Genomic DNA, 24,550 nt, shown 5'->3' on the forward strand with positions numbered 1-24,550 from the left:
TACCTGATATGCCTTTGACTCATTGGCTAGCAGTCTACCAACTGAATCATGCCTCCAGTCCCTAGAGGTATTCTTATTAATATAGGTAAAGTATAAACTTTATAACTTGCTTGTGAGGCTAGGTCAGCAAGTTACAAATTGCATGTAACATTGATTCAGTAATCAGATTGATTTATTTTGATTTTTTGAGACAAGGTGTCACTGTGTAGCCCATGATTGCTTCAAACTCATAATCCTCCTGACTCAGCTTCCAAAAAGTTGGGATTACAAGCATGAGCTAACATGTCCAGTATCACTATTAAGAATCTGTCCCAGGGGTACACTAAAAACAACAACAACAACAACAAAATCATCATCGTCTTTACAAGAACACTTGACACAATATTATTATTCCTAGAACATACTAAAAAAGCAACTAGGGTAGTCTAACTGCAGACTAGCTTTAAGTAAATTATGGTCTACTCTATATGGAATCAGATACAAAATGTAAAATTGATATAATGTGAGAATTCAGCCTTTTATTTTCCATTTGGTAACTTAAATGATTAGATACCAGTACAATACACTCAACAGGTTGATTGCTGCCATCATTAAGGTATAGAGAAGTAGAAGTGCAGCTAGGACATCTTATACACAACTAGTAACTGTTCTTATATACTCATGTGAGTATGAGTGTGTCTGTGTGCCTGCCATTAGTAGGGCCTGAATTCAGGGTGTGAGTGTTGATTCTTAGCTTGTTCCACTCAAGGCTGGGCACTCTACCACTTGAGCTACAGCTCTACTGTGGCTTTTTCTTTTTTTGGTGGCTAACTGGAGATAAGTCTTATAAACTTTCTTGCCTGAGCTGGTTTTGAACTGAGATCTTCAGAATTCAGAGTAGTTAGGATTGAAAGCGTCAGCCTTGGTGCCAGCTTGTACTTTTTTGTGTGTGCCGGTTGTGGTGCTTGAACAGTCTTGCCCTTTTATTTAGCTCTTTTTTGCTCAAGGATGGTGCTCTACTACTGGTGTCAAACTTCCACTTCTGGCTTTTGGTTAACTGGAGATACAGTCTAGAGGACATGGCTTTGAACCACTATCCTCAGATAGTGGCCCAAGTTATTCTAAGTAGCCAAATTCTGGTCATTCTTTTAATAAATTTATTTATTTATGCTTTTCCAGACAGTATCTCACCACATAGTTCAGGCTAGCTACAGGCATGCAATACTGTGTCTGGTTTAGTTTTACTCTTTTGAGTAAGAATCCAAATTTGTTAAAATAGAAGCTTGAAATTCAATAGACACTATGTATCTATGGTTTATTACTAAATAAATTTGAAGATTTATAATTTGAAAATCAGAGTGAGAAAGAAAATTACACATAGCCTCCTTGTTTTTTCTTTTCTTTTTTTTTTTTTTGTCGGTTGTGGGACCTGAACTCTGGGCATGGGTGCTGTTCCTCAGCTCTTCAGCTCAAGGCTAGCGCTCTATCACTTGAGCCACATCACCACTTCTAGCTTTTTCTGCTTATGTGGTGCTGAGGAATTGAACCCTGGGCTTCATGCATGCAAGGCAAGCAGTCTACTACTGAGCCACCTTCCCAGCCCATAGCCTCCTTGTTATACTCTAACTTTTTTTTTGGTTGGTTGTGGGGCTTGAACTCTGGGCCTGGGTGCTGTCCCTGAGCTCTTCAGCTCAAAGGATAGTGCTCTAACACTTTAAGCCACAGAACTACTTGTGGTTTTCTGATCATTAATTGGAGATAAGAATCTCAGAGACTTTTCTGCCCAGGCTGGTTTTGAACTATGATCCTCAGCTCTCAGCCTCCTGAGTAGTTAGGATTACAGGCAATAGCCACTGGTGTCTGGCTATCCCCTACCTTACAACTCACTGTACTTTATGCATTTGGATGCATTATTTTTGTAATTATTTAGTTAATAGCTATTCTCTTACTAGAAGGGTACTATATAATAACCTAGGCAAAGAAAGGAAATAATTGCATTACTCCTATTATATTCCTAGTGACAATACAATAAGTATTTAATAAATGCCTTTATTCTTTCTGGTAGTGCTAAGAATTGGACCCAGGGCTTTGTGCACCCTAGACAAGTACTCCACCACTGAGCTATATACCCTCAGTCCAGCAAATACTTTTTAGTGTGTGTGCTAGTCTTGAGGATTCAACTCAGGTCCTGAGTGCTTTTTGTTGTTGTTGATTATGGTGCTTGAACTCTGGGCCTGGGGCACTGTTCCTTCAGCTCAAAGCTAGTACTCTACCTCTGGAACCACAGTGCCACTTCTGGTTTATTAGAGGTAAGAGTTTCACAGTGTTTCCTGCCTGGGCTGGCTTTGAACTGTGATCCTCAGATCTCAGCCTCCTGAGTAGCTAGGATTACAGGCACGAGCCACCAGCACTGGGCTAAAATTATTAGAAAAAAAATTTTTGGAGTCCGTCGTGGGGCTTGAACTCTGGGCCTGGGCACTGCCCCTCAGCTCTTCAAAGGATAGCCCTCTACCACTTGAGCCACAGTGCCACTTCCCTAAATGTTCTTTTAAAAGTGAATACACAGGGACTGGGAAGGTGGCTCAGTGGTAGAGTGCTTGCCTTGCATGCATGGGCCCTGGGTTCAATTCCTCAGCACCGCAGAAAAAGCCAGAAGTAGCACTGTGGCTCAAGTGGTAGAGCTCTAACCTTGAGTTGAAGAGCTGAGGGACAGTGCCCAGGCCCAGAGTTCAGGCCCCAGGACCGCAAAAAAAAAAAAAAGTGAATACACAGCTGGGCACAGGCTCAAGCCTACAATCCTAGCAACTCAGGAAGTTTGAAAGCTGAGGATCGAGGTTCAAAGCCAGCCCAGGCAGGAAAGTCTCATTGGAGACCACCAGAAAACTTGAAGTGGAGCTGTGGCTAACGTGGTAGAGTGTTAGCCTTGAGCAAAAAGAGCTCAGGGACAGTGCCCAGGTCACGTTCAAGCTCCATGACCAATAACAAAAAATAGTGAATACATATCCATTTGTCAACTATTCATTTATTTTGGTCTTGAGATGATGGTTAAGGTCTCACTTTTAAAATAATTCCCTGGTAGAAAAAAAGCCTTTCTATTACAAAGAATAACCATAAGTTTCTAAATTTCCACACACACACACATACTTCCTTTATTTCATGAAGAAATAAAATCATGAAAGAAAATTAACAGTTTTTGAAAATGGAGAAAATTAATCACTTCAGTTAAGAAATGAACATATAAATAAGTTTTAGTTAAAAAAAGAGACATAATTAATACAATGTGGAAGACAAGTGGACTATATCTTACCTTATATTTTTCATTTGCAAATAAAACAGAGGCTCTGTGAAATTTGCATAAAGGGTTCTTGGGATCAATAACAATGGCTTTGTTTAGGGTATCCAAAGCCTTCTCAGATTTTTTTAGTGCATGTTGAACCTTTAAGAAAAAAACATCATGTTAAAGCTCCCTTTTGATGTTAGTGAAAAGTGAGAACCATATAATATGACTCAAAACCCAATATAAAGACAACAAAATTATTAGAGATGAGATTGTAGGTCTAACTGTATTGACCACTGGGTTAAGTGGATACAGTGACTGCTTAACAAATGATTATCTAAATGATGATCTAGATTACCTCTAAATCTATTCTATTTATAGCATCTACTTCCTTTGAGCATACAGCATCATTTAACAACAGATAGATTTAATATTTAAATAATATTTAATTTGCTAAGTTGAAAACTTATATTCTTCCTCTTGATTTCCAAACTACCATTATATTTTCCTAAGAATAATTACAATTTTATTTAGAGCAGTTATTTGTATACCCTTAAATCCAAAAGTCAAGTAAAACTTTGAATTCTTTCCTTTTACAAGAAAAGAATGTCTTATATATCCAGATAATGCATTTCAAAGAATTTATTATGGTCCTCTAAATACCAGGTTTTAAAAAATTATTCAAAGAACCTCTTTGTCTATCAATCCTGTAGTATTCATAGCTATTATAATTTAGGAATTTATTTGAAAGATTGGGGTGACAGTGTAGTTCAGTGGTGGAGAACTGGTGTAATAACATGCTCAAAGCTTTAGGTTCAATCCCCAACACCAAAAAGCAAGCAAAAGAAACAAGTAAACAAACATATAATAAAACAATCCTCATTTGAATCACATAACAATCCTTGGAAGTAGGCAAGGTGGTGGTACTGTCATTCATACAACAAAAATTCTAAAAGCACAAGTGACTTGCTCAAAGGATAAAACACTGATCTCTCTCTTTCTCTCTTCCCCCTCCCTTCCTCACCACCCCCCCACTCTCTTTTCTAATTTCATTTTTCTAGTCTGAAACTGGGACTTGAACTTGGTACCTGGGGCTTTCACATATTGGCTAGTCTCTACCAACTGAGTCACATCCCCAACTCCTATTTTTATTTCATTTTATTGTCTGAGACCAGAACTTGAATTCACTATTTGATGTTTGTTTTTGCTCATTGGCTGGTACACTAACACCCAAGCCATACTTCCAAATTGATTTTTTTTTTTTTTTTTTTGGGTAGATCACGGGGGCTTGAAATCTGGCTTGGGCGCTGTCCCTGAGCTCTTCAGCTCAAGGTGAGCACTCTACCCCTTAAGCCACAGTGCCATTTCTGGTTTTCTGGTGGTTAATTGGAGATGAGTCTTTCAGACTTTTCTGCCCAGGCTGGCTTGGAACCATGATCCTCAGATCTCAGCCTCCTGAGTAGCTAGGATTACAGGCGTGAGACACTGGAGTCCAGCTCTGTTTTTTTTTTTTTTAAATATCAAGCCAAAGAGGTGTTTCATGCTGTGAAGATTCAGAGACGTTATCTGAATAACAACCATTAAAAAAAAAGTCCCAATTTTCATATAACAAGTGAATTGATAAAAATATTTTAAAAGGGCAGTAGAAGAGCACAAATATTTACTTACTACTCCAATGTGGCAAAGTAAAACTGAACTTTGAGGGTTGATATCAAGTGCTTTCTGGAAATGCATTTCAGCAAGGCTAAATTTTTCTTGCTTGTAATAAATCATTCCTAAACCATACCTGAAAGTATAAAACAAAATTAATTTTAGGGCTAAAACTTTTAGTTCCCAGCTTATTTCAACTACTAAAATGCTATGTATGATATCTGGCATCTTAAAAAGCAGTGAAAAAATACTGGTGGTCTTAGTTACAATAAAAATTAATTAAACATTCAGGAGAGTTTTTTTGTTTTGTTTTGTTGGTCATGGGGCTAGAACTCGGGACGTAGGCACTGTCCCTGAAGTCTTTAGGACCAAGTCTAGTGCGCTATCACTTTGAGCCACAGTGCCACTTCTAGTTTTCTGGTGACTAACTGGAGATAAATCTCTTGGATTTTCCCGCCAGGCTGGCTTTGAACTGTGATCCTCAGATCTCAGCCTCCTGAGTAGCTAGGATTGCAGATGTGAGTCATAAGCAACAGGCTCCTTTTTTTTTTTTTTTTTTAATAATACAAAGAAAAGTCTTGTTTGTGTCTATATCACTTTGTTCCTTCTCTCTTCCCATTTGTAACTGATTTTTTTTTTTTTGGTTGATTGGGGGCTTGAACTTTGGGCCTGGGTGCTGTCCTGAGCTCTTCAGATCAAGGCTAGCACTCTACCACTTGAGCTATAGCACACTTCTGGTTTTTCTGGTCCTTTATTGGAGATAAGTGACTCAGGGCGGGCTGGAAAGTTGGCTCAGTGGTAGAGTGCTTGTCTTGCAAGCATGAGGACCTGGGTTTGATTCCTCAGCACCACATAAGCAGAAAAAGCTGGAAGTGGGGCTGTGGCTCAAGTGGTAGAGCGCTAGCCTTGAGCTGAGCTGAAGAGCTGAGGGACAGTGCACAGGCCCAGTGTTCAGCTCCCATGACCGACAAAACAAAACAAAAAAACCACAAAGAGACTCAAGGCCATTCCTGACCCTCAGATCTCAGCCTCCTGAGTAGCTAGGATTATAGGTGTGAGTCACCAGCGCCCAGTATTAACTGATTTGTTTGTTTTTTGTGGTTGTGGGGCTTGAACTCTGGGCCTGGGTGCTGTCCCTCAGCTCTTCAGCTCAAGGCTAGTGCTCTACCACTTGAGCCACAATGCCACTTCCACTTCCAGTTTTCTAGTGGTTTTATTGGAGATAAGAGTCTCCCGGACTTTCCTGCCCAGGCTGACTTTGAACCGAGATCCTCAGATCTCAGCCTTCTGAGTAGCTAGGATTACAGGCATGACACACCAGTGCCTGGCTTGTAACTGATTTTTTAAGTTAGCATACAGTAGTTATTATACAAGGAGAGTTTCATTTCACACAAGTATACACCCCTTCAATATCCCTCATCTCTTCATCCTCTTCTTAGGCAATTTCAACGAGTTTATTGTTCTATTTTCATATATGTGTATGAGGTACATCAATCATATTCATCCTCAATCACCCCTCCATTTGTCTTAATTCATCCTGCTGGTACCTACTACCAATGAAATTTGTTTTACTTTCCTGTCATTCCTTTTTTATAAGTATATACTAATTGTGCCAAGGATTTTATCATAGTATTTTATATGTGCATGTATTTATTTAAACCAGAATAACCCTCTACCACCTACCAGGTGCTAAATTCTTAATATAAATTATTTCACTTAATCCTAAAAAGAACCAAGAGAAGATTGTTATCATTGCCCAACTGAAATAAGAATGAAGCTCAGAGTATTTAAATTCTTTGCTTAATGTTATATAGCTAAAAGCTGGTAAAGGATGCTCAGTCATAGCAAGTCAGGAAGATGAGATTTGAGGATTGTAGTTCAAAGCTAGCCAGTACAGACAAATCCAAGAGACTCATATCCCCAACTAACCATCAAAATTGCTAGAGGAGCTGTAGCTCAGGTGGTAAAGTGCCAGCCTTGAGTGCAAAAGCCAAGCAAGAGCATGAGGCCTTGAGTTCAAGCCCTAGTATTGACATAAAAGAAATAAATAAATAAAAATGAAAAAGTTATACAGCTACTAAGGATCTTATCAAGGCCTTATTTAATGATTTTAAAGCCTGACCTAACAAATGCTATTTCCATATTCTTTGTCCAAATGTACATTATGTCGTTTTTTTTTTGTTTTTTTTTTTTTTTTTGCCAGTCTTTGGGCTTGAACTCAGGGCCTGGGCCCTGTTCCTGAGCTTCTTTTGCTTAAGGCTAACACTCTACCACTTGAGCCACAGCACCACTTCTGGCTTTCTCATTTATGTGGCACTGAGGAATCTAACATAGGGCTTCATGCATGCAAGGCAAGCACTACTAAGCCACATATGTCATTTATTTATTTATGTATTTAGTTGGTCCTGGGGCTTGAACTCTGGGCCTGAATGCTGCCCCTCAGCAATTCAGCTCAAGGATAGCACTCTACCACCTGAGCCATTGCGCCACTTCTGGTTTTCTGAGTGGTTTATTGGAGATGAGAGTCTCACAGACTTTCCTGTCCAGGCTGGCTTTGAACCACCATCCTCAGATCTCAGACTCCTGAGTAGCTAGGATTACAGGTGTGACCCCCCAGCCCCCAGCACACATGTCTTTTATATTGCTATAATTGTATTATACTATACAGAATGTCATATATGGCTTTACTATATATATTTTATGAAAACCATGCTCTCCTAAGTTATTATAGTCTTTAAAATTGTAATTTAATGTTACAGTGTATTGGTTTGATAGGAACTGTTTCTATGTTTTCAAGATGTATATATGGTTATAAAATATATAAAAGTATAATATATGGTTAATAAAAAGATCTTTTTAGGAATATGCACCAAAGAATTAAAAAAATGGACAAAACATTTGCCCTTAGTAGCTTTATCATTTAATGGTGGTATGTGACAAGAAAAGTATAAAAAGTCTGTATTAATAAAAGTATAGGTGGAAATAACACAGGAAAGATTATGTATTTTGGAATTCCATTAAGTTATCATTAAAAAAAATTAAGTTCTTGGGGCTGGGAAGGTGGCTCAGTGGTAGAGTGCTTGTCTTGCATTCATGAAGCTCTGAGTTCCATTCCTCAGCACCATATAAGCAGAAAAGGCCAGAAGTGGCACTGTGGCTCAAGTGGTAGAATGCTAGCCTTGAGCTGAAGAGTACAGGGATAGCACCCAAGACCAGAGTTCAGGCCCCACAACCAACCAAAAAAATAAATAAAAATAAAAAAAATAATGAATCAGTTCAATGTTTACTTAATGCCACCTAAAATAATTCAGTATTTAAAATTCTCCTATTGAGTACTTGCCAGTTTGAATAGTCCTCCTTGTTAGAGAAGTTTTGGTAAGAAAATTTATTGAGAATGTAGCCACTGCTAAGTAGTCAACAAATCCTAATCTGTTAAATAACACTTTAATTGGGTATAGGTTGCTCAAGCCTGTAATCCTAGCTATTCAGGAAGTTGAGTTCTATAGGACTATAGGTCAAATCTAGCCTGGGCAGAAAAGTCTGTGAGGGCTGGGAATGTGGCTTAGTGTTAGAGTGCTTGTCTAGCATACATGCCCCTGGGTTTGATTCCTCAGTACCACATAAACAGAAAAGGCTGGATGTGGCTCTGTGGCTCAAATGGTAGAGCGCTAACCTTGAGCACAGAGAGGCTCAGGGACAGAGCCCAGACCCTGAGTTCAAATCACAGAACTGGCAAAAAAGAAAAAAAGAAAAAGAAAAAAAGTGAGGTTCTATCTCCACTTAACAACATGCTTGACTAAAGGTGTTGCTCAAGTGATACAGTGCCAGCTATGAACAAGCAAGCCAAGTAAGAGTGGGAGATACTGAATTAAAGCCCCCAAAGGGGCAAAAATAAGTAAACTTATAAAAATAAAATAATAAGAACAAAATAAAACAGTTAAAAACAACAATATTACAGAGAACTACATATATGAAGGGATAGCAGTTTCATGTATCAACAAAAAGCTAGCTTTTTTGGCCATCATTTCAGCAGTATAACTACTTAGAAATGAGATATAATACATAAAAAAATACAAAAATATGTATCAGGTACTCAGTAATTTTTCTTCTTAGGTATCTCATTACTGTAATAAGTCATTAATAAATAAGCCTTGGTTTTTGCATTTCATTAGCACTTACCATGCATTGTAATGTCTAGGATTCACTCTGATAGCATTTCGGAAACATGCTAATGCTTTGTCTAATTCTTCAGTTAATACAAACTCATGCCCTAGTAGAGTATAGGCATAAGCATAATTTGGATCAACCTGGATAGCTCTCTGGAAAAACTTAATTGCAATATCATGTTCACGTTGTAAACTGAAACAGTTCCCCGCAGCACACCAGGCCTGAGCAAAACGGAAAGGAACAAAAAGTAAAAACACAATTAAAATTTTATTTTTTCTAATAAAACCCTATGACTAACCAAACCTTATAATTCACTTAGTACAGATAAACAAAAAACAAAAGGCTCCAGCTAGGAGACGATGTTCATTCTCCATAGGAGAGTTTGTATTTGCTGATATACCAAAATTTATCTGCAAAACCAAAATCAGTACTCACAAAGCTCTGGTAGCCATTCAAGGATTCAACATTTGGGCTGCTCAAAGGAGCACAGTTTCAGCTGAGGCTGAACAAGCATTCCTTAGATCTTCCATTTGGAATGAGTAAACAAAACCTAACTACAGAGGGGCTGGGAGTGGGAGTATTGCTCAGGGGCACAGTATTTGCCAGCATGCTCAGTGGCCATGGGTTCCACTCCCCAGCAGAGCAAAAAAGAAAAAAAAGGAACTATGTTTTGATCAACATACCTCTGGTGAATTTTTATCCATGTCTGTTAAATCTTTTGAAAGAACTGAAAGAGCAACATCTTTTTGAAGATGCCAGAGTGTTGTAGAGTAGATCTCCATGCCTTCAACTCTGTAATTTTCAATCCTTCTAACTTCTGAGAATATTCTTTCAGCCTGAAATTTAAAAACTAGTAAGGGAAAACAAGTTGATACAATATACATTTATAAGATGGGTGCTGGTGGTTCACGCCTGTAATCTGTTACTCAGGGAGCTGAGATCTGAGGAGTGCAGTTCAAAGCCAGCATGGGCAGAAAAGTCCATGAGACTCTTATCTCCAACCAGCTATTCAAAAAAAGCTGAAAGCAGTGCAGCTAGAGTGACAGCATCCTAGCCTTGAGCAAAAGCAATTCAGGGACAGTGCTTAGGCCCAGAGTTCAAGCCCCAGGACTAGCAAAAAAATTTTTTTTAATAAATAGGGGTGGGAATGTGGCTTAGTGGTTGAGTAAACATGCATGAAGCCCTGGCTTCGATTCCTTAGTAACACATAAACAGAAAAAGCTGGAAATGGTACTGTGGCTCAAGTGGTAGTGTTAGCCTTGAACAAAAGAAGCTCAGGGACAGTGCCCAGGCCCTGAGTTCAAAATCCAGAACTTGGAGGCAACAATGCTCAACAGGAAATGTACTCATTACCTTGCTCACGTAACTGTAACCCCTCTGTACAGTACTTTTACAATAAAAAACATACAAAAACAAAAGATCCAGGACTGGCAAATATAAACAAACAAACAAAACAATTTACATGCATATAGGGAGAGCATTGGTCACTCCCTTCACATGACCTAAATTAGTATGGTTTTAATGTGTAGTAAAATAAGCAACTTGATAAATTTACATCTATATTGAACTTGTTTTATTTATAAGCCATGGTTAAGAACATTAACTCTGAAAGTTTAAGTTTTTACAAGGGACAAAAGAGAAATCTATATAAAATTGTAATAAAAAAAAAAAAAAGAGCCAGTTATGGGGTGCTCACACCTATAATCCTAGCTATTTAAGATACTGAGACCTGAGGATCAAGGTTTGAAGCCAGACCAAGCAGAAAAGTCTATGAGGTTCTTATCTCCAATTAAGCAACAAAAAGCCAGAAGTGGAGCTGTGGCTCAAGTGGTAGAATGCTAGGCTTGAACAAATAAGTTCAGGGACAGAGCCTACCTCTTATGTTCAAGCCACAGAACTAGCAAAAAAAAAAAAAAAGCTTCCAAGCTCTGAGTTCAAGCCTCAGTATCGGCATTTTTTTTTTGTCAGTCGTGGGGCCTGAACGTTGTCCCTCAGCTCTTCAGCTCAAGGCTGGCACTCTACCACTTGAGTCACAGCATCACTTCCAGCATTTTCTGCTTATGCATTGCTGAGGAATTGAACCCAGGGCCTCCTGCATACAAGGCAAACATTCTACGACTGAGCCACCTTCCCAGCCCCTGGCAAAAATTTTTTTTAAAAATTAAAAAAGGCTAATGAAGTAGCTTAGTGTTATAATGCTTTGTCTAGTGTACACAAGGCCCTGGTTAATTCCCAGCAAAAATGGACAAGTCATCCTTTCTTTCTTTCTCTTTCTTTCTCTCTCTCTCTCTCTCTCTCTCTCTTTCTTTCTTTTTTTTGGTCAGTTGTGGGGGCTTGAACTCTGGGCCTGGGCGCTGTCCCAGAGCTCTTCAGCTCAAGGTGAGCGCTCTACCAGTTGAGCTTAGTGCCATTTCCAGTTTTCTGGTGGTTTATTGGAGGTAAGAGACTCACAGACTTTCCTTCCTGGGCTGGCTTTGAACTGCAATCATCTGGTCTCAGCCTCCTGAGTAGCTAGGATTACAGATGTGAGCCGCCAGCGCCTGGCTAGTAATACAAAACCTATTATTAGCTTAGTTTATCAACTTAGCAAATTTAAAATCCTAAACTTAGTTTAGAATAAAGAATATCTGGACTATTCTTACTGAAATTAAATGAAAAAGGAAAGGACATTTATAAAACTATGAACTTATGTTTTATAATTAGGCAGACCCAATCATTTATCAAGTGCAAAATTGACTGCTTTCTTTGAGAAGTGACTATAGTATAGATAAAAATAAAAATGGAGTTGGGCGCTGGTGGCTCACATCTGTAATCCTAGCTACTCAGGAGGCTGAGATCTGAGGATCACAGTTCAAAGTCAGCCTGGGCAGAAATGTCTCTGAGACTCTTATCTCCAATTAACCACCAGAAAACCAGAAGTGGCACTGTGGCTCAAGTGGTAGATTGCTAGCCTTGAGCTGAAGAGCTCAGGGGCAGTGCCCAGGCTTAGAGTTCAAGCTCCACAACCAAAATAAAACCAACCAACTAAATAAATAAACAAAAAACAAAAGGACAAAACTAAAGAATAATATAAAGGCTGTATGTAATTGGGATTGTAGGCATGGCTCAGGTTGTAGAGCCTACAAATGAGTGAAAGCTTAGATACTAAGTTTGAGTCCCAATCTCAGATCAAAAAGAAGAAAAAAGAAAAAGGCTCTAATTAGTTGAGTCAATGCTCATAATACTGTTTTATAGTATCTGTGAAACAATAAACTATATGAAGGGAGGAATAAACTTTCTTCCCTGAGTGTATTTTAAAAAAACAAGCTGGGTGCCCATAATCCTAACTATACAAGAGGTTGAGATCTGAGGATCACAGTTTGAAGCCTGCCAGCTAAATTCATGAAACTTTTTGTCTCCAATTAACCAGCATAAAGCTGGAATTGAACACATGGATCAAATGAACATGGATCAATCATGAACAAAATGTGAGCAAGAACAAGCCTTAGCACTGGCATAAAAAAAGTCTCTTTTTCACTATAGTTTACTTTTCTTAATATGACTTCTTCCTACTTGTTATTAATATTCACTCATTTGCAATCTGTCTTATTAGAAAATAATATGTTCTGAGAATTGGAGCATTGATACTGCCTATCTAGTTGTATTAGAGAATTTAGAAGAGAGTCTAGGACACAGTATATACTGAAATAATCTTTTTTTGTTGTTGTTTTTTTTGGTCCAGTCGTGGGGCCTGAACTCTGGGCTTGGGCGCTGTCCCTCAGCTCTTTAGCTCAAGGCTAGCGCTCTACCACTTGAGCCACAGCACCACTTCCGGCTTTTTTCTTTTTGCTTATGTGGTGCTGAGGAATCGAACCCATGGCCTCATGCATGCAAGGCAAGCGCTCTACCACTGAGCCACCTTCCCAGCCCCTGAAACAATCTTAAATAAACTACAAGTAACTTTATTAACTTTAATAAATATTGGAAATTAGATTTTCTTTTACTTTAAGTTAGTAATCATTTCCTCTTCTAATATATCTAGATAATCTATGCAACAAACTTAATTAAAATGAAAAGAACTAAACTTTTGTGTAAAAATATTATGTTCTCAAGTATAACATTATCTTCACAGTATTCTTCAACTTTTTTTTGGTGGTATTGAATATGAACTCAGGGCCTCATGCTTGTTAGGCTGGCCTCTCCCTTTAGCTTTGCTTTTTGTTTTTTTGGAATGGAGTCTAGAAAACTCTTCTTGTCAGGGGTGGCCTCAAATCATTATCCTCCAATAATATACCCTTCCTAGATTACCCCTAAGGATTTACAAGTTTGAATACCAGTATTAAGCTGCATTCTTCAAATTTATAAAACATACTAAAGGCCAAAAATTTGTTTTAGAAAATAACTTTATATTGCACAAAGGATTTAGATTATAAGTATCTACCTGTACTCATTTATTTACTTACTTATTTATTGCTGGTCCTGGGCTCTTGAATCCTGGGCCTGGACGCTATCCTTAAGCTCCTTTTACTCAAGGCTAGCACTCTACTACTTTAGCTACAGCACCACTTCCAGTTTGTTTGGTGATTAATTGGAGGTAAGAGTCTCACAAACTTTCCTGCCAGGGCTGGCTTTGAACCGTGATCCTCAGATCTCAGCCTTTTGAGTAGCTACCTAACATAGTTATATGATAAATATATACTTTTTTTAGATCTGAGTAGTATACAAGTATTTCATTTAAAAATGTATTGATAACTTCATTCTCTACAAATATATTTCAAGAAAAGTCCAAAGAAGAGCAGGAGTCATTGCTCAATTGCCAGAGTGCTAGCCAAGCAAGCAAGCTGAGCAAGTGTAAGGCTGTGAGTTCAAACTCCAGTACTACAACAACAAAGTCCAAAGAGTTTAAATTACTCATCATCTATAAATGATAAATGCTTACAAAAATAATCACACAATCACATAAACATTACACATTAAATATTTAGATCTAGTTTTGGGCATGAACATTTTAATTAGATTTAAATTATTTCCAGAAAGGCATATATATGTAACTGTATTCTATACTTACTTGCATGTATTCTGAAAGTTCAAAATAAGCCCTTCCAATTTGGCACAGTACCCAACCAGTATTGTAGTGGTGAGAAGGTAGGTGGCTCAAAATATTTATAGCTTCTTTGCAGTTGTATGAACACAAAGCTAAATAACCTTTCCCCATTTCACGAAGAAGGCTCATCAAACCTTCTAGGAGAAAAAAATATAGTAAACAAAGGAGAAAAGCAATACAACTTGGTTTTCTAGAAAACTAAGCCACTAAAATTCCAAAATATATCCAGAAACATTAAGACAGTATAATGAACATAAAGATATTTAATTAAAATAAATTCATAATATGACAAAACAAAATAAAGGCAATATTAAGTACTGAAAACAGACCTGCTGCTGCCTTTTGTAGATTAAAAGCCTGGATCTGAGGTGTGATTGTGGATATTTTCCCTTCTGATATGATAGAAGAGTCCAATTTTGTAATTTCCAGGCTATCATTTATGTTAGGTTGAGTTATTCCTCCTTTACTAGTTTTACTTTTTGTTTTTCTGTTTGGGATTTTAGGTGGAAACTTCATTTTTAATTTTTTGCTATTTTCCTGTAAAAGAAGGTAAAATTTCACACTTTTTATACTAATGTATTTTGTTTTATTTTAGTGCTAGTACTGGGGCTTGAATTCAGGGCCTAGGCACTGTCCTTAAGCTTTTTTTTGCTCAATACTGGTACTCTACCACTTGAGGCACTGTTCTACTTCTAGCTTGTTAATGGATAAATGAATGGGAATAAGAATCTCACAGACTTTCCTGCCTGGGCTGGCTTTGAACCACCATCCCCAGATCTTTAGCCTTCTGAGTAGTTTAGGATTATAGGCATGAGCTGCTGATGCCCAGGTTATACTCATGTATTTTAGACTTCTCCCTTCCTGCTTTCTTGTATAATCTTGAATAATCTCAAATTTTCTCAGAAGAAATTTTATAAAAACTAAAGTCTACACAAGTAGAGCACTTGTGTAGGAAGTATTTAAAACCCAGTACCACCACCATCAAAAGAAAGATTTCAAAGTCATTTAATTTTAAATGCAACAATTCTAAACATAAGTTTACATTAGTTAAGCTGATTAAGATATGTCTGCATAAAGTATTATTCTTTGTAAAAGTATATCACATTCTCATTTATTATTTAAAAATGTGAGGAAGCCAGAGTACCTAGTTATCTTTGAATACTACATTGTTGATCTGATCTCAAAGTTAAGGTCATTCATGGTTTGAGAAGGGGGAGACAGAATGACCGAGGAATGACTCTGATTAAGATTCATCATATGGGGCTGGGAAGGTGGCTCAGTGGTAGAGTGCTTGCCTTGAGTGCTTGCCTTGCATGCATGAGGCCCTAGGTTCGATTCCTCAGCACCACATAAGCAAAAAGAAAAAATCCGGAAGTGGCACTGTGGCTCAAGTGATAAGAGCGTTAGCCTTGAGCTGAAGAGTTTAGGGACAGCACCCAGAGTTCAGGCCCCACGGCCGGAGCCCAAAAAAAAATTAAAAAAAAGAAAAAAGATTTATCATATACATAAATGGATATCATAAAACATGACAAAGCTCTCTAAATTCTTAAAGTTTTGACTTTGAAATAATTTTCACTAATAAAAGGATGTAATCAACCATCATGCTTAAGATTAAGGACTATTGTACCACAAAGAAATGTGTTAGTGCTGTTTGAATAACCAATCCTTCCCTAGCCCTATCTTCTGATAGCTACTGATATTTGACACACACACACACACACACACACACACACACACACACACACACACTCTCTCTCTCTCTATATATATTTATTTGTTGTTGTTGTTGGTTGTAGGGCTTGAACTCAGGGCCTGGCCACTGTCCCTGAGCTCTTTTGCTCAAGGCTATTGCTCTACAACTTTGAGCCATAGCACCAAGTCCATTTTTTGAGTGGTTAACTGGAGATTAGAGTCTCATTTTTCTGCCTGGACTGGCTTTGAACTATGATCCTCAGATCTCAGCATCCTGAGTAGCTAGGATTACAGGTGTGAGCCACCAGTGCCTGGCTTGATTATAATTTTACCATTTCAAGAATGCCAAATTTTAACCAAAGGACCAAGAAAACTCACAAAAATAAAATACTCCTCTAAATTAAAAAAATTACTTAAACTGTAAAATAAGCTCTATTTATTAGAAATAATGTCATCAATAAGCAGAAATTTTAGCAATGGAAGCATTAAGTAACAACATTCAGAAATGTTTTAATTACCTTGGTTGTAGAGCTGTCACTAGTAAAAAGTCGTGAACTTCTTCGAGGCAGTGCATTTGGGGGAGATGTAATAGTGGGGCTCAATACCTGAGGTGTTGTACTAAACAAAAATGAAAAAGGAAGACATTTATTTTATATTTAGTTTATGACCATTAACTATTGTTTCAATTCTACCTTATGAAAAAGTATAGATTCATCAGTTGGTAAGTTTTGCCTATTCCTGTCCTATGAAAATCCAGCATTTTTGGGCTGGGAAGATGGCTCAGTGGTAGAGCGCTTGCCTTGCATGCCTGAGGCCCTGGGTTCGATTCCTCAGCACCACATAAGCAAAAAGAAAAAAGCCGGAAGTGGCGCTGTGGCTCAAGTGGTAGAGCGCTGGCCTTAAGCTGAAGAGCTGAGGGATAGCACCCAGGCCCAGAGTTCATGCCCCACGACCGGGACCCAAAAAAAAAAAAAAGAAAATCCAGCATTTAATAATTAACTTACTATAAAATGATAATTTTATTATTTAAAGAAAAAACAATCTACAAAAAAATATCTGGGTCAGCCAGGTGCTGGAGGCTCATGTCTGTAAGCCTAGCTACTGAGAGCTGAGATATGACAATGGTTCAAAGCCATCCTAGGCAGGAAAGTCCATGAGACTCTTTTTTTGTTTGTTTGTCGTGGGTCCTGGGCACTGTCTCTCAGCTTTTTTTTTTTTTTTGTCGGTCGTGGGGCTTGAACTCTGGGCCTGGGCGCTGTCCCTCAGCTCTTCAGCTCAAGGCGAGCGCTCTACCACTTGAGCTACAGCGCCACTTCCGGTTTTCTGGTGGTTTATTGGAGATAGGAGTCTCATGGTCTCTCTTGCCCGGGCTGGCTTTGATCCGCGATCCTCAGATCTCAGCCTCCTGAGTAGCTAGGATTACAGGCGTGAGCCACCAGCGCCCGGCTTTGTCTCTCAGCTCTTTAGCTCAAGGCTAGCACTCTACCACTTGAGCTATAGCGTCACTTCCGGCTTTTTTCTTTTTGTTTATGTGGTGCTGAGGAATCGAACCCAGGGCCTCATGCACGCAAGGCAAGCACTCTACCACTGAGCCACCTCTAATTAACCACCAGAAAAAGTGGAAATGGTGTTGTGGCTCAAAGTGATAGAGCATAAGCCTCGAGTGAAAAAGCTCAGAAACCAGTGCCAAGGCCCTGAGTTCAAGCCCAACAACTGACAAAAAATAAAACAAAACAAAAATCTGGGTAGGTCAAGCACATGTATAAACCAATTACATTTAGACTTCATGAACAACTACAAAATGTTAGGGAAAAAGGAAAAATAATTGGGCATGAATCCTTTAAATGGAGGTATTTGTCAACAAGTAAATACTAGAATAACTGTCAAACAGTTATATCTAAGTTTTATTTTATGATGATTAAAGAGAACTTTGATGATCACTTGGACACATTTTTTGCTCTAAAGGCAAACTTTAAGATATAAGAATTCAGCCAGATGGGGCTGGGAAGGTGGCTCAGTGGTAGAGCGCTTGCCTTGCATGCCTGAGGCCCTGGGTTCGATTCCTCAGCACCATATAAGCAAAAAGAAAAAAGCCGGAATGGCGCTGTGGCTCAAGTGGTAGAGTGCTAGCCTTGAGCTGAAGAGCTGAGGGATAGCACCCAAGCCCAGAGTTCAGGCTCCACGACCGGACTCCCCCCCCCCCCCAAAAAAAAAAAAAGAATTCAGCCAGGCTGGGCACCTGCGGCTCACGCCTGTAATCCTAGCTATTTAGGAGGCTGAGATCTGAGGATCGTGGTTCAAAGCCAGCCCAGGCAGGCAAGTCTGTGAGAATCTCATCTCCAATAAACCACCAGAAAACCGGAAGTGGCGCTGTATCTCAAGAGGTAGAGCGTTCCCCTTGAGGTGAGGAGCTGAAGGACAGCACCCAAGCCCAGAGTTCAAGCCCAATGACCGACAAAAAAAAAAAAAAAGAATTCAGCCAGGGGGGCTGGGAAAGTGGCTCAGTGGTAGAGCACTTGCCTTGCATGACTGAGGCCCTGGGTTCGATTCCTCAGCACCACATAAGCAGAAAGAAAAAAGCCGGAAGTGGCGCTGTGGCTCAAGCGGTAGAGCGCTAGCTTTGAGCTGAAGAGCTGAGGGACAGTGCCCAGGCCCAGAGTTCAGGCCCCATGACAGGACCAAAAACATAAAAACAAAAACAAAAATAGAATCAGCGCTGGGAAGGTGGCTCAGTGGTAGAGTGCTTGCCTAGCATGCATGATGCCCTGGGTTTGATTCCTCAGCACCACATAAGCAGAAAAAGCCTGAAGTAGCACTATGGCTCAAGTGGAGCTCTAGCCTTGAGCTGAGAGACAGCACCCAGCCCAGAGTTCAGGCCCCACAACTGACAAAAAAAAAAAAAAAAAACAAGAAAAAAAAAATTCAGCCGGGCACTGGTGGCTCAAGCCTGGAATCCTAGCTACTCAGGAGGTTAAGATCTGAGGATCAAGGTTCAAAGCCAGCCCAGGCAGGAAAGTCCATGAAACTTTGATCTCGAATTATCTACCAGAAAACTGGAAGTGGTGCTGTGGCTCAGGACCTGAGTTCAAGGCCCAGGAAGGACAAAAGAAAAAAGAAAAAAAAGAAAGCAGCCCAGGAGCTAGTGGTTCATGCCTATAATCCTAGTTTTTCAGGAGGTTATGATTAAGCATCAAAGCATATCTGGGCAAAAACATCCATGGGATTCTTTTTTTGTTGTTTGTTTGTTTTGTGTTGGTCCTGGGTCTGGGGCTTTTAAGTCAGGGCTTGGACACTATCCTTGAGCTTTACTACTCAAGGCCAGTGCTCTACTACTTAAGTCACAGCTCCACTTCCAGTGTTTTTTCCTTTGGTGGTTAACTGGAGATAAGCATCTCTCACAGAATTTCCTGCCTGAGCTGGTTTCAAACCTCAATCCTCAGATCTCAGCCTCCTGAGTAGCTAGAAGTACAGACATGAGCTACTAGTGCCCAGCAAAGTCTGTAAGACTTTATTCCTAATAAACTACTATAAAACTGGAAATCAGAGATGTGGTTCAATTGGGAGAGCTCCAGCCTTGAGAGAAGCTAAAGGAGGGTTGAAGCCTGGTGTTCAATTCCTAGTTTATAAAAGATTGTGGCCAGGTACCAGTGGCTCACATCTGTAATCCTAGCTACTCAGGAGGCTGAGATCTGAGGATCACAGTTCAAAGCCAGCCCTGGCAGGAATGTCTGTGAGACTCTTATCTCCAATTAACCACCAGAAAACTGGAAGTGGCTCAAGTGGTAGAGTGCTTAGTTGGGTCTTTAAACAATGTAACATCAGCCTGACTTCCTCCATGAAGTACATACTGGCTGGTGACTGAGTTCAATAAGGTGCCCAAGGATTCTATCAATCACTCTCTACATAACCAAGACTCCATCAAAATTCTGAAGTGAAAAGTTCATTTTAAATTTCTCCTACTAAAGTACTGGGAGGGTGACAGGTCCTGATTTCTTTCTTTCTTTTTTTTTTTGGCGGGGGGGGGGGGGGGGGGGGGGTCTGGTCATGGGGCCTGAACTCTGGGCCTGGGCGCTGTTCCTCAGCTCTTCAGCTCAAGGCTAGCGCTCTACCACTTGAGCCACAGCGCCACTTCCGGCTTTTTTCTTTCTGCTTATGTGGTGCTGAGGCATCGAACCCAGGGCCTCATCATGCAAGGCAAGCACACAACTGAGCCACCTTCCCAGCCCCAGGTCCTGATTTCTTAAGAAAGACATAAAATATCCTGTGTTTGGAATTTTCTCAAGACCTCCTGTTTTGTGGAGCTATTCTTTTACCAGATTCTGATTGGTGTAAGTATTATCCTGTAAGTTTTTCTAGTACTTCCCTGTTTTTCCTCAAGTTTTAATGAACATGAGGAATTAGTGGGAATTCTCAAATTTGTACCTAGTTGGTCAGAAAATTAAGTTGCCCAGTGAACTATACCCACAACTGTTCTCAGTTCAGAGAATTCTATTTTTTTTGGGGGGGGGGGGGTTGGGGGTCGGGTCCGGTCGTGGGGCCTAAACTCTGGGCCTGGGCTCTGTCCCTCTGCTCTTCAGCTCAAAGCTAGCGCTCTACCACTTGAGCCACAGCACCACTTCCGGCTTTTTTCTTTTTTTTTTTCTTATGTGGTGCTGAGGAATTGAACCCAGGACCTCATGCATGCAAGGCAAGTGCTCTACCACTGAGCCACCTTCCCAGCCCCCAGAGAATTCTTGTTGGGGACTGTGACCATTCTGTAGAGTCTGTGCTAAGCATGAGACTTATATTACAGTAGTATAGTGAGAAAATTAGTCAAAACTGAGGAAAGAACTACTAAGAAGAAATAAGCAGAATTCTTAGAGTACAACTCTGGCCAGGAATGGCACATACTTTCAAAAAGTACATGGAAGAAGCCTCATACTAATCTGGCAATTTAGTAATCAGAAGGTACTATTCTCAATAGGGGGCATAATTAGTTCAAACTTGCTCTGTCCTATCTAGTAAAACTTGAAAAGGAAGACCTGCAAAGATCAAATTGTTTCCACGTATATATATATATAAATTTACTTACACACACACACACACACACACACACACATCGTAGAATAAAACTTAAAAGTAGAGCTATAGCTCAAGTGGTAGAGTGCTAGCCTTTAACAATAAAGGGACAGTGCTCAGGCCCTGAGTTCAAGCCCCCAATCACCAATGTGTGCACACTCACGTAAAAAATAAAAATGAAAACAAAAATTCTAAAGAAGTGTTTTAAAAACTGAGTATTTAACAATGCAAAATGTGCAGTAACTGGTACCCAACAAAAAATAGCAGTCATGTAAAAGAGAAAATTCAATCTTGATGAGCAATGGTGGCTCACGCCTGTAATCCTAATCACATAGGAGGCTGAGATCTGAGGACTGTGGTTCAAAGCTAGCCCAGGCAGGAAAGTCCGTGAGACTCTTATCTCCAATAAACCACCAGAAAACAAGTGGCGCTGTGGCTCAAGTGGTAAAGCACTAGCCTTGAGCTGAAGAGCACAGGGACAGCACCCAAGCCCAGAGTTCAAGCCCCACGACTGACCAAAAAAAAAAAAAAAGGAATGCAATCATGTTCTTAATTTTCCTTTTTTAGCCACAATGAGTGGAGTTTTAAAGTTCATTTAATGATATACTTAACCCTAATCATAAGCATCTAAGACTGTCTCCTTGCCCACTTTAGTCAAACCAAACAAATGAGGAAAGTATATTTTCAGAAACATGTTGTATTGCAAAGTTGAATAGAAACTGTTTTTAAGTGGCTTGCTTACAAAGTTCATGTTGTCATTGAAATGTATCTCTGTGAAAATTGTATGACTGATCTCCAACCACTAGAAAACCAGAAGTGGCACTGTGGCTGAAGTGGTAGAGTACTCCACCTTGAGCTGAAGAGCTGAGGGATAGCATCCAAGCCCAGAGTTCAAGCCCCACGACCAACCAAAAAAAAAAAAAAAAGAATTCTATTCTCAGGGCTGGGAATGTGACTTAATGGTAGAGTGCTTGCTAGTATGCATGAAGGCCTGGGTTAGATTCCTCAGTACCATATACACAGAAAAAACCAGAAGTGGCACTGTGGCTCAAGTGGTAGAGTGCTAGCCCAGTAACAGATTTAATAGACAAAGACTTATTTTTTTTTTTTTTTTGCGGGGGGGGGGGGGGGGGGGGGGTCCAGTCATGGGGCCTGAACTCTGGGCCTGGGCGCTGTCCTTTAGCTCTTCAGCTCAAGGCTAGCACTCTACCACTTGAGCCACAATGCCACTTCCACCTTTTTTCTTTTTGCTTATGTGGTGCTGGGGAATCGAACCCAGGGCCTCATGCATGCAAGGCAAGCGCTCTACCACTGAGCCACCTTCCCAGCTCTAGACAAAGACTTTAACAGAACTAAATTAAGTTGGGTGGGCACCATAGCTCGTATCTGTAACGTTAGCTATATGTTAATCAGAGATAGGGAAGATCAAGGCCAGCCCTGGCAAAAAGTTCATGAGATTCTTATCTCAATAGAAAAAGCTAGGTGTGGGGGCTGGGAAGGTGGCTCAGTGGTAAAGCGCTTTCCTTGCATGCTCGAGGTCCTGGGTTCGATTCCTCAGCACCACATAAGCAAAAAGAAAAAAGCCGGAAGTGGCGCTGTGGCTCAAGTGGTAGAGCACTAGCCTTGAGCTGAAGAGCTGAGGGACAGCGCCCAGGCCCAATGTTCAGGCCCCACGACCAGACCCAAAAAAAAAAAAAGAAAAAGCTAGGTGTGATGTTGTGCACCTGTCATCCTAGATATGCACAAAGTGTAAATAGAGGGAATGAGGTCCAGGCAGGCCTAGGAAAAAATGAGATCCTATTGGAAAAACAAAGGCAAAAAGGGATGGCTTAAGTGGTACAGTGCTTGGCTAGCAAACACAAGGCTCTAAGTTCACACCTCAATACTACCAAAAAACCCAGCTGGTTGCCAGTGGTTCATGCCGGTAATTCTGGCTACCACAAAAGTTTAGATTTGATGATCAAGGTTCAATGACAACTGGCGCAGAAAAGTCCCTGAGACTCTTCCTCCAACTAATCAGCAACCAGTGACTAAAAGCCAAGCAAGAATTTGAGACCCAGAGTTTAAACCCCAGTACAATCTTGCCCATGTACAACCGTCTCCCCGCTGCAACATGCCAGTACAATCCTGCCCATGTACAACCGTCTCCCCGCTGCAACATGACTTCTGTATTTGAAGGTTTATTGTATGACCTGTGTATAGACATGAATAATGGGGAAGAGGAGAATGAAACCTGTCTGTACTTAATCTATAGAAATGTATAAGAACATTATTTTGAGCTGGGTGCCAGTGGTTCATATCTGTAATCCTAGCTACTCAGGAGGCTGAGATCTGAGGATCATGGTTCAAAGCCAGCCTAGATGGGAAAGTCCCTAAGACTCTTATCTCTAACCACCAAAAAGCTGGAAGTGGAGCTGTAGCTAAAGTGGTAGAGTGCTAGCTGTGAGCACACACAAAAAAAGTTACATATTCAAAATTACTCTAGGACTGTTGAACATATCAACATCACCTTCTTATAATAAATATAAAGAATCAAGCTTTCAGCAAGCAAATTAAGACTACTAACTGAGAATGCCATAATAAATACCTTGTTTGTGGGCCAGAACTTTGTGTTTGTGCAACAAGAATTGGAGTGACCTCTCGACTATTTCCACTCTGTGAGAAGACAGACTTTGTTCCAGTTTGGCCCATTCTGGCAACAGACTGTAAAACACAGAAAGTCAAAAGTTTGAGACCAGAAGTGATAAAAGACACCATGATGCTTCAAACACACATTTTCCCAACTAGAGTTTATAATACATACTTGTCATCTCAAAACATAAACTATTAACAATTATTTGTACTATTATTGTTAATTGTTATTATATCAATATGAACATCAGCTTACTTAATACATTTCATTTTTAGGGTATTTTTACTTCCTTGCTGTCTTTCATCCTTCATTCTGGTTTCAAAAGAAAGGTTGGGGTTGGGGAAAGATGGGTAGGGGAAACAAAGGAGGAGGCAACAATGCTTGACAAGAAATGTACTCATTATCTTGCCCATGTAATTGTAACTCCTCTGTACAGTATTTTCATAATAAAAAAAGAAAGAAAAAAAAGAAAGAAAGAAAGGTTAGAAGTTCCCAGAAGCTGGGCTGGGAAGGTGGCTCAGTGGTGGGGTGCTTGCCTTGCATGCATGAGGCCCTGGGTTTCATTCCTCAGCACCACATAAGCAGAGAAAGCCAGAAGTGGTGATGTGGCTCAAGCGGTAGAGCGCTCTCCTTGAGCTGAAGAGCTGAGGGACAGCGCCTAAGAGCAGAGTTCAAGCCCCACGACTGACCAAAAAAAAAAAAAAGTTCCCAGAGGCTATTATTTTTTACTGTGATCATCCTCCATTTATTACTGTACCTTCTATGTTTGGGGCTAAGTTCTACAAATTTTTTTTTTTTGGGTCCGGTTGTGGGGCTTGAACTCTGGGCCTGGGCGCTGTCCCTCAGCTCTTCAGCTCAAGGCTAGGGCGCTACCCCTTGAGCCATAGCACCACTTCCTGCTTTTTTATTTTCTGCTTATGTGGTGCTGAGAAATCGAACCCAGGGTCTCATGCATGCAAGGCAAGCACTCTACCACTGAGCCACTTTCCCAGCCCAAGTTCTAAAATTTTTA

At 40.1% G+C, this 24,550-nt stretch overlaps 1 protein-coding gene across 4 annotated transcripts in view; it reads right to left on the reverse strand.

Annotated features, from left to right (window-relative positions):
* Positions 1-24,550, reverse strand: part of Cdc27 (cell division cycle 27) — a 72,251-nt gene that overhangs the window by 7,835 nt on the left and 39,866 nt on the right. For 3 of the 4 annotated variants that reach the window (XM_042672102.1, XM_042672119.1, XM_042672124.1), the window contains 8 exons: positions 23,494-23,609; positions 16,367-16,466; positions 14,486-14,693; positions 14,121-14,293; positions 9,757-9,909; positions 9,086-9,294; positions 4,925-5,042; positions 3,287-3,415 (listed from right to left, as the gene is read on the reverse strand). In XM_042672102.1, the coding sequence (XP_042528036.1) occupies positions 3,287-3,415; positions 4,925-5,042; positions 9,086-9,294; positions 9,757-9,909; positions 14,121-14,293; positions 14,486-14,693; positions 16,367-16,466; positions 23,494-23,609 (1,206 nt within the window). The remainder of the gene's footprint in view (positions 1-3,286; positions 3,416-4,924; positions 5,043-9,085; positions 9,295-9,756; positions 9,910-14,120; positions 14,294-14,485; positions 14,694-16,366; positions 16,467-23,493; positions 23,610-24,550) is intronic. The other variant, XM_042672110.1, reaches the window with a different exon arrangement.

The sequence above is a fragment of the Dipodomys spectabilis genome, unplaced genomic scaffold, assembly GCF_019054845.1.
Source record: "Dipodomys spectabilis isolate Male_0828 unplaced genomic scaffold, ASM1905484v1 ptg000018l, whole genome shotgun sequence".
Lineage (NCBI taxonomy): Eukaryota > Metazoa > Chordata > Mammalia > Rodentia > Heteromyidae > Dipodomys > Dipodomys spectabilis.